The sequence below is a fragment of the Lissotriton vulgaris genome, chromosome 8, assembly GCF_964263255.1.
Source record: "Lissotriton vulgaris chromosome 8, aLisVul1.2, whole genome shotgun sequence".
In the NCBI taxonomy this organism is placed as follows: domain Eukaryota; kingdom Metazoa; phylum Chordata; class Amphibia; order Caudata; family Salamandridae; genus Lissotriton; species Lissotriton vulgaris.
This window is the reverse complement of record NC_141696.1, coordinates 3292300-3307989: the sequence shown is the minus strand read 5'-3', so window position 1 is coordinate 3307989 and position 15690 is coordinate 3292300. Positions and strand designations below refer to the sequence as shown.

The following is a 15690-nucleotide window of genomic DNA, read 5'->3' as shown; positions in this document are numbered from 1 at the left end:
TTCCTCTGTGATGAGATTGAGTACGTGGGTCAACTCATTTACAGATAAGGAATTAGACCCAGACTAGGACTGTTAGATGCCATTACTCTTGCCCCTGCTCCTTTGGACAAGACTGGAGTCAAGTCTTTGCTTGGCCTCCAGGAATATTATTCAAGGTTTATTCCCAACTATGCCTCCCTAGTGCGACCAATTAGTTCTCTTCTCAGGAAAGGTGTTGTTTTTTCTTGGTCAGATCAATGTGCATCTGCTCTAAGTTGTGTTAAAGATATTGTCTCCAACAGTGGAGCCCTTAAATCTTATGATCCAGTTACCCTGCTGCATTACGGTTGATGCAAGTCAGGTAGGACCCTGGGGCGGTGTTGACCCAAGATGCCCGCAGTGGGGAGAATACGGTCGCTTTTGCCTCTAGAGTCCTGAGGAATGGGGAACTTTAGTTCTCGGTTATAGAGAAGGAACTTTTGTCTTGTCTATGGGCCATTGGAAAGTTCCGTCCCTACGTCTGGGGAAGAAGTTTCTTGTTGAGGACAGAACATAAATCTCTCATCAATATACTAGGTGCTGGCACCAGTGAATGCTGTTCTCCGAGAATCCTCCGCATGGTGTCTTGCCTTATTCAGTACCAGTTTGATGTTGTCTATGTCTCTGGGGTAGAAATGTCAGGGCGGATTTTTTGACCCGGTTCCCCATGGATGATGGCGAAAGGGAGTCTGATGTCACAGATTGTGGGGATGAAGATTCTGATGATGGTTTTATTGCTTCAGTTGATTTACCTGAGCAAGGTCTGGGCACCGAAGTAAGTTGGGTGAAAGCTCTTACCAGTGATGAAGTTCTGCAACAAGTGAGTGAGTTTGTCAGATCGGGGTGGCCCAGAGAATGTGTTGTCCCTCAATATTTGTAACCTTTCTGGAAAGTTGAATCAGAAATTTCTCTGGAGGGTGGGGTTTTGTTACGAGCTGACCGACGCATTCCCCCACAGAGTCTTAGAAGAGATAATATCGCTAAGGCTCATGAGGGACATTTGGGGTCAACTCTCACTAAGCAAAGAGTTTGTGACTGTTTTGGTGGCCCTCCATGGACATTGAAGTTAATGACATGGTTGACGTGTGTTCTATCTGACAGTCAGCATACAAAGGGTTGAAGGTAGCCACTCCACCACTTCTCCCTATTGAATGCCCTTCTGTAGCTTAGTCTAAGGTGGGATTAGACATCATAGAGATTTTACCTGGAGGCTGTAGTTTTGTTATAGTGCTCATTGTTGATTACGCATCTAAATGGCCTGAGTTAAGACTTGTGAAAGAAGTCTCCTCTACTCTACTAATGTTATTTCCTTCCGCAAGGATTTTTTTATGAGCAAGGGTTTCCTGACACATTGGTGACAGATAATAGCACACAATTTACCAGTGCTGTTTTTGAATCCTTTTTACAGTCATGCAATTTCAAACATGTGAAGAGTTCTCTTTACCATCCCCAGTCCAATGGACTTGTGGAGCGGATGACCAGGGTCGTGGGGGGACTGTAATTAGGTGGGCCAAGTCTTCTAATTGTGATGTCTCCAACTCCATAAATAGTGTGCTTTGGTTCTTCAGAACCACCCCCCACTCCACGACCAAAATTTCTTCATTCGAGTTATTACGGGTAAGGAAGGCAAACACTAGTTTTAAGCCCGCATGGATGAACAAATAGATTAGGTCTGTTACTGATGTTGACAGTCTTGAAAGTGAAAGTGGTAAGAGAGATTGTTTCTATTTCCCAACACAAACAAAGGTCTTGGTTTGATAACAGGAAGCTGGAAATACTGTGCCTGTTGTTGTGGGAGATTGTCACTACAACCTGGAATAATCAAGAGTCTGAGAATGTATTTTGCAGTTTGCTAGTGGCAGTGACGGCATGGAAGATGGCAGCCAAACATGTTGCCTATATAATATAATATGCTACTATATACATGGATAGTTGCACTGTACCTGACTTTATCTTTTACATCAAATCCCATTTGTTCCTGATACAGTTAATATGGTAGGAATATTGTCATCTGTTTTTGCATTGCTGTGTTCTACAATCATGTTGGATCTAAGCCATCTTCACACTGGCAACAATCTTAGAAATGTGCCGTACGACACACATCAAGCGGGAACTTGCCTGAAGGCAGTCCCACACGCAAAGCAGAAGCCAGCAGGTCATTACACCACATGATTTGAAATGTTTCCTTGCAATTCATTCTTTATAGGCAGTTCTTAAGGTTGCGTCATTAATGGCCTTGCATTTAACCGTGCCAGGAGTTTAGCTATTAAGCAAGATGCCTGCCTCCCGCCCCCAATATTGTCTGCATCTTGGTTTCCTTGTTATAAGTTTTTCACAGTGCTTCATAAAATCATTTGGTGCTCTTTAGATGCTTTCTGGGTTACTGTTTGCACTTGTTTTCAAGCTTTTGAGAATAATGGCTACTGCATCATCAGAAGTTAATGTCAGATCTATATTTACTATCAAAGACTCTTTTTTTAGCTCAACGTGCTTATAGTTTGATTTAGTAATGGAAGTAGTTGTGACCGAATACGTGATTTACCACGTTTGCTAATTTTTATTACCTTTAAACTCTGGATCCTATAGCAGGCTTTCATTTGTGACTTCTAGGATCACCTGAGTGTCCTTGGTGTTTTTTAAGGTAACTGCAGACACTCGGTTATGAGTAAAGGGGGACACTGCTGACGACCTACCTGGAGGGTTGCACTTGCCACGGGGATTACTGCTGGGCTCCTGACGCTGGTTGTTTCCCTCACCGCCGTTGCTCACCACCTAGCACGGCCGCCGTGGGGGGAAACTACAGCTCCCAGCGAGCTCGGCACTCCGCATCGCCCACTTCCTGGTCAGTCGCGCCCGGAGGCGCGTAAACGGAGAGAGCTCGCTCCGCGTCGCGGACGCTCGCGGGCGGCGCCGGGCGGAGCCCGGGCAAAGGGCGGGCCCTCTGTGGCCCTCAGAGGCACGAGGAGGCCGGGTCGGGACACCCCATTTGACTGTTACGAACTTGGAGGTATTGTTTTTATTCATATCGATTCTGACATTGCACTGTTTTTATACCATGTCCATCTGGGAGGAGCTGAATGCCCTGTGTGGAACGAACTACGCCCTGAATGTATCTACCCCCCCTAGAGTGGGTAGAGATGCCGATGAGGTAAATGACATTGACATTGAGAATACCGATATAATGTGCACTAGTCCCTCACTACAACCTCCCAATCCACCAATAATATTGCCAACTGAGGCGTTGAACAAAACAACTGACCCAGTTTCACCACTCCAATTGACCCTGCTGGCACAGATCGAACAACTGCTAACAACCGCACTATCACCCCTGATTACTAAAATAAATGAGCTGGGAGACAGGTTGACCAGTATTGAAAATAAATTATCAAGGAACCCTACCCCAACTGAAATAACTGCCGCATCCATTTACCCTATTCTCCCCTGCAATAAAGAAAACCTCAAACCCACGACACCTATGAAAGCTCAAATTCCTGAACCCCTCATCTCTCCACCAATTCCTAGAGGCCGGAACATTATCTCACCCCATAGACTACCCAGGTTTGCACATGAAAGCAGGAATTGGATCAACCTACCCCCAGAAGCTGCCCCCTTCGTGACTGTTCTTTCTGGGGTCCCTGCACCTATCCAGGGCAAATTTGAATCTCATCAGGACTTGTTAAATAAAACCATCTCCTGGCTAAAACAACACAGACCATTGCCACCTGCTCTAGATGGCGGCATATTGAGGATCAGGAGGGTGGGGTGGCTTGGTACGTCACCCAAAGACATTCCGGGCGACCTTATTTTAATTAAATTCAAAACTATGAACGTCGTCCCCTATTTGCGATTCTCCCAACCTAAAGAGGGAGATGGTCCCATTCGCATTTGGGACTTGCACGATTTTTATCCCGGCCCTCGACCCTACCCGTCCCTAAGGCAAGCGACATGGAACCATAATTCTTGGTAAAAGGGGATGTCATGAACCTTGTGCTACCAACAACCACCCTTTTTTCCCGATTTTTTGTAAATACCTTACTATTCACCTGAAGGGACAAATTGATTTTAGCTTGTTTATTATAGTAGGTTTTTCTTTTTTACTCTGCAAATGATATGTTGAGTCATGTTTACATGTTTTGTATTTCTTTGTTGCTTTTATGGTTTCAAACAAAAACCGAATAAAGCTTATTTGATTTGATTTGAGTAAAGGCTGCAGCATGAATCCTGCGACTCCTTGCCTGCGCTGGGGTCGTCCATATGCAAGCTTGTCTCTATATTTCAAATTCTTACTAGGAGGGCTCATTTCATGTCACTTCCAGAAGGGCTCACCTTGCAGATCTTCACTTATAGCAGTTTCTCCACCAGTCCTAGTGTTCTCAAGTCAGAAGCACTAAACTTGATCAAGTTATAGAAGGTATTAAGGCAATGTCCCTAGTTGTTCTTTTTTTGCCAAGCCATTTATGGATCCATGGTTTATGCTGGACGGTCTCAAATAATTGTAGTTCATGCATTACATCGACAGCAACACTGCAAACGTGTCAACTTTCCCAGCCTCCTCGCCTCAGTGGAAAAGATTATTACACTATGTTCCTCTACACCGCTGTTATCAAACCTTCTACATTACCTTGCAACTAATACTGCCTCTTTCTTTTCTAGTCATTTTTCATTCCTTGTCTGTTTGTTGTTAATTTTGAAGAATTTTTCTTGAGCAGTCACCCACAATAAGTTGATTTCTGTGCACCTACATTGAAGGGACAGGGCAGAAGGCCAATACCACAGTTTAAATCATCTGTTTTAGTGAATCTTTGGCCATCTCAAGCAAACACGATATGTTGTGATGCAGTGAGCGCCGGTGGGGATATCTTACTAATGTGCCCACCGCCCCTAAGCGTTCCCTTGCTTCTTGTTACAGTATGGACATCACACGTAGAAACCCCCTTCAATATTACATTATTCATGGTCCTGGAGGCAGATATAAAACTGTTTCTTTTTACACTTTACAAAATTGCCCATGTCTCCTTGGTCGCTACCGAATTTCAGAAAACTGGACCCCAGAAAGGCACTCTCGACTTCCCCCATCTCTGTTAGAACTATGTGCCTATCGAGATGTGCAATCTTTTAATGAACACAAAAAGTGTTGGTGTCTGTTTATCTGCTCTATCAGTTGGAAACTCGTGTGTTTAGTGGGTTTTGACACCTAGGCGGCGCATGCCCTGTGTCCTCGAGCCATGCTGTATCCCCTCTGTGGGCTTACATCCCATCGCTTTAGCTTTTTCTCCGCATGTCCTTCCCAAAAGCTTTTTCTCTGCGGGTAATCTGTGGTTTTTGTCACTCTTTCTTGTGTCTTGCTCCTTCCCACGGAGCAGTCGCCTGTTACTTGCATCCTTTCACTTTTGTCTATTTCAGGTTGTTTATGTGCACACTTTTTTTTCGTTTCTTTCAGCCCTTGTTTTGGGTTGGTTCCCTTTTGTTTTTTTAATGTTGATTATCCAAGAGCTGTTTCAGTAAACAGCCCTGTAAATCTTGTCACATTTACTGTTTTCCGAGGGGGCCTATTCTGTCCACCCACCCCCCTCATCGCAGCATGCCCCCTAAGTCGTCGAACGCTTTTTCTGTCCCGGCCCCTCGTAAAAACTGCTTCCAATAGGGAGCTATAAGGAACATGTGAAACCAGCAATCATCACACAGAGGCACAATGCATGAACAATAATTATCTCAACCATATATGCAAACTCAAAACTTTACAGCTATGTACTTCATAAAAGGAACCGTTAGTGCTGAGTCTTTCAGCTACCCAGTGAGTTCCAAAAGTTAATGTTCAGGAGCAAGGAAAGCAGTTGTGCAAGCAGTCTTCTTCATCTTCTTCTCGTTGCGTCACATGATTTAAGTTCGCTGACGCGTTGCGCAAAGACAATCCGGCCAGAGGTGATTAATGTACAGACAGTGTTTCACATTTCTACGTCAAACTGAATCAGCAATACTCCACAAACCTGCTACCACTTCTATCCTATGTTGTGAAGGCTCTGCCTTGGCAATATAAAGAGCTCTGCTCCCTTTTAATTAGGTTTATTTATAAATACCTTGTACGTGCAACTTCTGTTTTGAATGGAGGCTAAAATAAGAACCTCTCACCTACTGAAGGAACCAAACCTCTGTTTGCTGTGTTAAAATGATTTAACAAAAGCATGCACTATAGCTCGCTAAACGCATGCCAAATCAAGCTTATGTCATTTCCAATAATAGTTTCCAATGCCATCGAGGTAGTGCAGGGTATTAATACTTCAGCTGGCTAACATCGACAAAAGAAATTTGCAAAGCCAATAGGTCTAATGAAACGGACAAAATATCCAACTTACATCACTTAATCAGCAGAGCATTAACAACTATTTAATTGACACAATCTAAACTTACTATCCACACAACTACGGTAGAATAGAGAAAACAAAAATAGAATCTCTCACAAAGGTGAGACCAACTGGCTTTGCCAATGCTTGTTTGTTTCCCTGCCTTGTCCGCTCTACGTGGCTTTAACTTTGGAACACCTGCCAGTCTCCAGCTAGGAATATGGCAATAATCCACCTGGTTAGCAATAGCCTCGTTAATTTATAATCTAGTGTCCAATGGGATTTTCCTGTTGGAAGCTGAAAGTAGCTCTAATGTGGTTCTGCGATAACAGCTGCATCTCGTTCTAAAGTATAAATGTCACTTGCAAGGGAACATGGTGCTCTCTGAAACACTCATTTTAGTGAGTGGATAATTAGATGTCTCAGTGTGGGCTTACTTGCTGAGAGACTTTAGCAGAGCAAAGAGTTGGTATTAGATGAAATTTAGAGATTTGGACAATGGCTTTAAGTCACCTCTAATCTGCCCCTGTGAGGATGTGTTGGCAGAGCACAGGACATTGAGATTCACACATGCCTGAAGCAACTAGTCTTCCAATCAGTAGTATTAATCCTAGAATAACTGCACAGTTAGTCAAATATATGAACGTTTGTTTTAAAATGTTTTAATATTCTCTACTTTTGTTTATTCTGTTGATGGCCAGCTAGCATCCAATCATAATTGCTCTCCTGAATGGAGTCTCTTGCTTTGGTGGGAGACTGCCGCTCTAACTTAATTATTTAATAGCTTAAATTTCCTGCTACTGTCCCTAGTAGAGATTCCATTAGGTTGTGCTTTTGGTTGTGTCGTTAACCGGTGTGTATCTTTGGAAGAAACATCCTTATTAAGGTGACCTGTGGGTTTGCTAGACATGGCTTATTCATTGCTGTCCGGATTTGTCGTTTCCGCCTCAGGATCGGATACTTGCTTCCAAATTCAACAGTTGTCTTGCAAATTAACACCTGTTTTCCATAGAAGAAACTGCAAAATTAAGTAACGAAGAGTAGAAGTGTGTGCTTTGGCGATCAGTTCCCAGTATTGGCCGTTCCTTGAGATTTCAAATTGCGGTTTTCTCTTGACAATTAAATAATGCAGGCCTGATCAACTGTGGCTTTCCTCTCCTCCTATCAGTCATTGCATAGGGAATCATATATTCATTAAAGGTAGTCATATCTACGTACACAGTTGGCCAAATATCAGTATCCAACACACAGTACTGAGTATTGTCCTAATCAAAGCTGCTCAAAAATGCACTTCCCATATAAATACTAATATCATAAATATCTACCATAAAGGCATCCTTCAGTTATAGAGCTCCAAAATACGACCCGTTTAATGAGCAGATAGTTAAAACAGTATCCCGTCCCTCACAACAAATGTAGAGACCCAGTGTGTATTCGGAATGCCTCATTTGAGGCCTCGCTCCTGCGACTCGGAGCCCAGTTCAAAAGCAATGGAAGCCCCTATGTATTGTAAGACTATATACAGCTCTCTGCCATGCAACTTGCTAGCCAGCAACAATTGAGGTTGTTCACTTTATGAACTGATGTGCACCTCTGTAAATGTTCTTTGACGAGCTTCCGCTGTGACAGTCCTGCTGTTCAAACAGCATTAAAACTCATGCTATATAATAGATTCAAAGTCGGCAGAGATTGAATTGCGATCCATTTCAACTAATAAACCCAGTGGTAGGTTTGGTTTGTAAAACTGATCTTCAGTCCCTCACTTCCCTTCAAAGGTCCCCTTCCATTAACCCTGTTAGTAAAACCGCGCATCTTCTCATAGGTCCAGCTAGCTGTCTTCTTGTAACATGTAAGCTGGCGAGTAGATTAAATTAAGATGGTTATTTGGTTCTAAGGTGCCGATCAAAAAAATGGAGGATCAAAATGCGAAGCATTTGCTTACGACGTTAGTTCGTTGTAGGTTATGGTTGGTCCTTTATGCCACAGTTTTTGTTTTTTTAAACCTTTATTGGTTTTAAAAACATGAAGGAAACGGTACTGTGTAGTATGATGAAAGCATTGTACACACGTAAGTTGCAGCATAGCTTATAGGTTCAACAGGTAAGTACAGTAAAAGCTATGTGCTATACAACATGTGCTTGTGTAGATGTAGAAGGATTTGTCAAGTGTACACAACAAAAGGGGAAATTTACGATCTCAGGTAGTTAGGGATAAGATAGGGTGGGTGTAGAGTTGTGGCAGGTTCCATATCAGCGAAGCCATCTGAGACAAAGTTACAGTGGCTGTGTGGGCAGGACCCGTCAGTGGAGAGTAAGTGATACAACGCGTTATGAATAAGCGAAGATAAATGGGGTTACAATAGGCAGTAACTGGTGTGGGTTAAGCGCAGTGGCCGCTACGGAGAGATATCATCGATTCTAGTTTGTTGCAGAATCTGCGAAAGAATGGTGGTTCAGTGAGGGGAGATGGGTTGCTTACGAAGGCCCCAGACCTCCATATCGGAGAGCATCTTGCTCCACTGCACCCCTCTTGCAGACCGCACCATATCAGGCAGCCACAGAAGGACATGCCGGCGTGCACCAGTGCAGGATGAGGGTAAGTTTGGCAAGGAGCGCCAGGGAGGTGAAGCGAGTTTGCACCTTGTAAGGTATGTGCCATATAAAAATGCCCAGCGTACACACCTCCCATGTGTGGACATCAGGGAGCTCTGTGACTTGGCATAGTGTGTCATGTACTCTTTTACAAGAATGGTGTAAGGCTGGGCAGGACCATATCCTGTGTCGCAAGCCTGCACCTAGAGCTTGACAGCTTGGGCAATGTGCAGCTGCTTGTGGAAAGATACAGTTAATTTTGGCCGGGGTGAAGTAGACTCAATGCAGCGCGCAGAGTTGCAGGGTTTCAAAACATGAGTTACGGGATACCTTTTGCAGGAATTTTAGGGCAGTTTTCCACTCCTTATTGTGCAATGCATGCACAAACTCCTCCTCCTATTGTTGTAAGGTGTCTAGGAGAAGCATTGTCAGTTTGTGAATGGCTTTATACAGCCAAGTACTAAGGTGATGGCCAGGGTCCATCATAAGGATCATTTGCAACATATAGTGCGTTGTTGATTCTGATTCTGCAGCATTCCATAGGGACTATCGAGGTGGCCCTACAGCAAGACATAACGGCCTCAAGTGTCAATCGTAGTGCCTAAAACCTAGTAAGGTACACCAGGACTGACCCAGATCAGGACTCCACATGCTTCTTGCCTTTTGACATAAGAATATATGGCATATCTCTTGCAAGCAGTTTGCCTACCCCGCACATTCAGTTTCGGAAGCCGAATTGTGTCATGTGAAGTCTGCATAATGAGTGAGTAATATAGGAAATTGCAAGGAGGGGGATCTTCGCTCATTCATTTTGGTTGTGAATCTACCAGCTTCGCATAGTTTGGATGAGTGCTGAGAATACACTGTGTTGTGGGTGGGGTGTAGGACTGGTACAGGATCTGGGATCAGCAGAATCTTGGTGAGTTTAACAGGTGGGGCCTACTGTAACTAGAGTACGCCCAAACAGAATCAAGAAACATTCGGAAGAAGTGGGGGTGTCATGCAGTTACAGGGTATGGTGCCAAAGATGGGAGTGCCCTTGTTACAAAAGTATGTGGGCAAGCAGGGGGTCGCAGCAGCCGCCAGGGAGAAAAGGGGGAGGATCAGAGAATGCCTACAGTTGGAGCGTGGTGTTTTGGATAGTGTAGTGTCAGTATACATTTGGTACGCTGCAACAATCCTAGCATGACATGGAAGTAAACAACTCCACAACTGATGCAGACGAAATTGTCCGATGTCGAATCTCGAACTGACCCGGGGAGCTCTTTCGAGAGTCATCAGAGATAAGCCGGTCATCATCAGTTGTAAATAGGTGGGGGCTCTTTTTGTCATCAGTGGTAATGTTGTTAGGGGCAATGTCCATAGCAGCATGCAGGCCCGCTGCCCATCCGCGATGATCTATTCTAGGTTTCGGGGTTCAGCTGTGGATGAACTCTAGGTACCTCGAATGTGGGATCAATTATGCTTCTTTTGTCTTGATTTGGGTAAGGAGGAGGAAGTCATTTTGAGTTCTGGCGTGGCAGGACCATATTGTTGCTCTGCCCAGTCCCATGCCTCCTTCAGATCGGTGAAAAGAGAGTAGTTTCATTTACAGTGATCTTGGGGTGGGCTGGAAAGAGGAGTGAGTACTGGGCCCCTTGCAGGCGCAGTCAACACTTAAACCCACAGAAGGATGATCTTCGTTGTTGGACCACTTTGGGGTAAACCGGGAACAGCATGATCTCCTTGTCCTCCACCGTGAGCGGACACGCTTGGCGAGTCTCCCTGAGGATAGTGTCCTGGTCCTTGAAGTAAAGGAGCTTAGCTAACATAGGACTGGGTGAGGATCCTGGGAGACGGTTGCTTGAAGCTACACAATGCGCTCTCTCCTGCGTGAGTTCTGATGCTGGGGTGAAGGATTTGAACCAGGTCTCAAGGTATTGGATGGGGTAACGACCTTCAACCCTCTCCGGCAGGCCCCAGATGCACACATTGCTCCTACTTGATCTACCTGCAATGTCTTCAGCCCTCTCCTGTGATCTGGTCTTCTAGTTCAGATCATCACAATAGTTTAGGGTGGCCAAACAGTGATTGTTGCGAAGAAAACTGAGATCTGTGGTCAGAGCGTTGATGCGCATTTCTATAGTGACTCACCAGTGTTCTATGGCAGCTAGCACTCGGCCCAATTTAGTCAATGGTAAGTGCTGGGTGAGAAGAGTCGCCTTGAAGGTTGTCAGGGATGACATTTGGGCCAGGGGTCAAATGTTTGAGTCGTTCAGCCATGGCCGATCGGAGCTGCTCATGCCGTGGGACGTCAGTGTAGGTTGCCTCAGGGGCATGTAGGTGAGTGGGAGTCTGAGGTAGTCTGCTAGGTCAGGAGGATAATGTTGATCCACGGAGATGAAGGCAGGATAATTGTCCCCGGAGGTCAAGTCAGTGATTGTCAGGCCAGAATTGTGGGCTGGGGAGTCTCCAGGGATGATCTAGGCCAGTAAGTGGAGCTGGAGGGAGGACGGTGCTGAACGGGCACTCAGCCTACAAAGCTACAGCGGCTCACCTGACATTTGTAGGGCCTCACTGGAGCTCTGCTTTACAGGTAGTTGTTATGGCCCCTGGTAGTGCATCTATCAGGGGGATTGCAACATGTCCACCCCTAGGTAGGCGCGCCGCGCAGGAGCAGGGTATACCATTTGGCAGCCTCCTCAGCCGAGGTCCAGACCCCGGACTAAAAAGCCCCACCGTAGATGGAGTCCGGCTGCCACCAGGCCCAGCCGTGCTGGGCATGGAGGTAGTGGCAGCTACTGAGGTCCCCCAGACCAGGAGAATTGACTATATACGGGCTGGCGGACGAATCTATAGTAGTTCACGTCCGCCATCTTGCCTGGCTCGGTCACACCCCCCTCCATCCCACAACTTGACCACAAAAGTCAAATTATTACGCAACAGTTGTCCACCTTTTTTTTTTTTGTACCCCCAGCAATGCAAACAAGGGGTTACATCTTCAACCAAAAGGAATGACCGACCTTGCACGTGCCTTTCTTTGTAATAGAAGGGCCCAGCCTTTACCGGACTGCTGTTGGCCATGTGCTTCAAGGAGGTTTCCAAGGTTCACTGTTGGCAGGGCTGAACATGTTCCACCAGTACTGCTTCTCAAGGGAGAGGATAGTACCGTACAATGTATTTGAATCCAATGCACGTTGCCTGATGCACCCTCCAGATTCTCCAGCTATGCAGCTCGGAATGTGTGGTTTTTCTCATCTTTTTCCTTCCAGCTTCGGAGGCAAGTCCAAGACATATGCGATATGGAGTTAATTTGCTAAGAGAATCGAAGCACAATACTGTTACCAAACAGCTTCAACTAAGAGTTACTGGGCTGAGGAGGGAATAGTGCGCTGAAGGATACAGGAATATGTATGTGCAGTGTATACTCCTTCCCTACCCCGCCCCCCTCAAAAAGAATTCAAAACTCGTGTCTCCAGCACCACCAAGCCATGCATATTCACCAAGAATAAGGACTAGGGGGAATATTTTTTTTTCATGTTGTGCTATTAAGTAATGCTTTTTGAAGGAATCTTTTATTATCAAGAAGTGTAAGAAACTTTAGGAATTTTACTTACTAATCTGTTGCTTTCAATGCGCTATGTTTGGCAAGCATATTTTGCAATTTCGCAATAATTCCCAGAAAGTAAAAACACAATTTATTGTGCAATTTCTTAATTAAAACAGAAAGTTGTCTTACGAAGATTGGCTTAACATTTCAGTGTTTTCCAGAGCATAGTTTGCGTCCGGAGAAGGAGGTTATTGTGGATAAACATCACAGTAGTCCGACACCTCTTATGAAACGGCTTTCATTGATAGTTATTCACTTTAGCTAAGAGAAGGACATGCATTTATTTCTTGTAGCCACTTGCATGGAGCCAAATAACTGTTCGTTTTTCATCTTCTCTGAAACCAAAAGATTGTTCTTTGAAAAGAAATTGAAAATTAAATTGTGTCTGCATATGTTTTGCTGTTTTTTTTTGCTTGCATTGTTGTTGTGTGTCCTAAAACTGAAGCAGTCTGCAGCCATTTAAGTGTACTGTAGAAATGCTTTGCCATTTACCTTTTCACAGTGACAGTCACTCATTAGATCTGTGAAGTGAGGCATCCGAAAAAAGAGAATTCTTAACAAGGTTCATCCTGCTGAAGTGACGAACACTTACTCAGCTACTCACCGGAGTGGCCACTAATCTCCATGTTGAATACATGTAATATTCATTACCCCACATGCGGGGTTTGCATGACCTCGCTAACCCCATCATTTTTACTAGCATATTAAGAGCAGAATTTGACAAAAGAACTTGCTGGAAATAAAAGTTGCTGATTGTTGCTTTGTCTGTTGCCAGTGTCATGACATCTGTGAGTCACCCATGTCTGACTGTTGTTGTCGTTGCAGCAGTGCCCCGTTCACTGTTGAGAGCTACTTTTTTGGTCTTCAGGTATAAATTGGTGGAAACTGCATCTTTTCCATCCTGGGTTCCTTCGTCCAAATAACCCCGCACATGCGTGGGATTGTGGGGCATTTCTATATCCTTTTGGTTAAGAAATTCAAATTGGGAAGGAGATTGTTCCAGTATTTTTTTTTTATTTGATGCCTAGAGAAATAGCTTCTGACATGGATATTTCAATATCTTCTTCCGGCAGATTTATGATTCTATGAATGTCTTCTTTTTTTCAGCTTTTATGATGAGATTCGACCCATGCAGCAGTGTGATCTCTTGAAGTCCATTGATAAAATGAAGAAATCTAAAGACACAACATTTCAGACCCTTCTAATGCATGTTAACGTGGATTGATGCTAAAGTACTTGGTGCCCAACGCACTCTGGCATTAGTTTTGTGGCCAATGGTCATCTAATGTGTAAGCTGAGGGGAGTCCTTCAACAAAGAAGGAACTACCTCTATTACTATGGAGTTTAAATATCTTATTTTAAAAATAAATTCTAGATCATATGTATTGGACCATAAAGCAGACATGGCCCAGATAACTGATCTGAGTGAAGCATTATAGCAATCTTTCAATTCATAATAGTACTTTACTTTGCAATCTGCTGTTGCTCCATCCGGGGTCTTTATAAAAAGTTCTCTATCAATCACCCCAACAAAGTCCGAAAGTGTATGTGGAGGCCAGCAGTACAGTTATTCTCTGAGAATGTGGGGACCCTCCCTTTGTGCACATCATATTTGGCATTGCTCTAGTTAGTTATAAAGCCAGTGGCTTTCCCTTGAGTGTCCACTCTGCCTCTATTCAATGATGCATATGGGGGATATACTCTGTGGCATATTTACACATTTGATGGGACTGCTGTCAATCATAGTTTTTTTTTAATCACTTAAAACAACTTTGCATTTTATTTGCTACTGTTAGCAAGGCTTGACCTCTTTGTAAACTAACCCTTTACAGGAGCCACAGTTTAAATAATGTAATGTGTCTTACGTCTGGATGTGTCTTTTGACCGGTTTACTCTCATCAAGCATATTAGCAGTGGTTCATTTATAAATAAATGTATATTTATTTTGAAAACGTTGTATTGTGTTTACTAGCAAAGTGTACATTTTTAAATCTCATGCATGGATCTTTTGTTCTACAATCGTTTTATCAATTTATAGCGTGTGTGGTCCTTTAAATATGATCTTCTGTCATCAGGCTGTCCGTTCCCAAACTATTCTACGCTGCATCACAAATAAATGGCTTGAAGGGTTTTTATTTTATCTTGCTAATGAATGACAAGTAATCAGTATCTCCCTCACTTGATTTTTTTTCTCCCGAAAATGGTAATTGGTGCAGGATGCCCTCACTGGACTCTGTGCTGTGAAACTCATGGGTTTAATATCACACTATCTGCCATCAAACACCTTGGATGATAGCAATGAAAACTGACTCTCATTTTGAGGGATTCAATTCTGCTACTAAACGCATGCACTGTGCATGTACCATTCTTGTGTAGGAGATGGAACACAGACCAAGAAACAGGTTTGGAGAATGTTTATCATGGTGGTCTCTGGAACATCCAAAGAGTCCACTGCCAAGGACTTGTGGTCTTTCACTTTCCAGCATTGTTTACTTCTTTGTATAGGCTTATACTGTGTGAATATTCCCCTAAATCCGGTTGTGATTTCATAATGCATTTTTTGTTTTCGTGGAACCCCAATAGGAAACTGCTCACAGCATAGCATGTGTTCAGTGTGGATAGAAAACATTTATTTTCTACAGATGTCTCTTAACTGCGTTTATCCTGATCATGGCATGCAAGAACGCGCTTTGCCAAGGCTTTTACTCCAACTCTAGAAAAACAAGCTTGAAGGTTATGTACTTTGAATAGGTGCAAGTCGGAAAAAAAATTGTAAAGTAGAATTCTGAAACCATGCCGTTTGCAAAAGCACCAGATCTTATTCCCCCTCAGATTGTAGAAAGTTTATACCAAGTCTGCCCTTGGCTGTGTAGACATGAATTCCTTGTTACTTGTTCTCTCTGCCATAGAGAGGCCCTTCAGCGGCGGACATCATGCGTGTCCCATCACATTGTTAGTAATATTCTGTAGTAGGGGATCTCTGTTTATAGTCATAATCTAGTGAATAGTCCCGCCCATGTGCGTGGACCCCGGAGCAATCAAAAATAATCTCTTAAAGTGTCAAAAAATGCAGAACTGCACAGACACTTAAGAGAGAATTAAAGACAGATAATGCAGCCTATAAACAGGCTACACTGTCCAGTACTTCGAC

General features: G+C 43.8%; 1 protein-coding gene across 2 annotated transcripts in view; it reads left to right on the top strand.

Annotated features, from left to right (window-relative positions):
• LOC147693203 (outer mitochondrial transmembrane helix translocase-like) overlaps positions 1 to 14491 on the top strand; it is a 306515-nt gene extending 292024 nt beyond the window's left edge. For both annotated transcript variants that reach the window (XM_086933622.1, XM_086933623.1), the window contains one exon: positions 13647 to 14491. In XM_086933622.1, the coding sequence (XP_086789748.1) occupies positions 13647 to 13764 (118 nt within the window). In that variant the 3' untranslated portion in view covers positions 13765 to 14491. The remainder of the gene's footprint in view (positions 1 to 13646) is intronic.
• The last annotated feature ends 1199 nt before the right edge of the window (positions 14492 to 15690 follow it).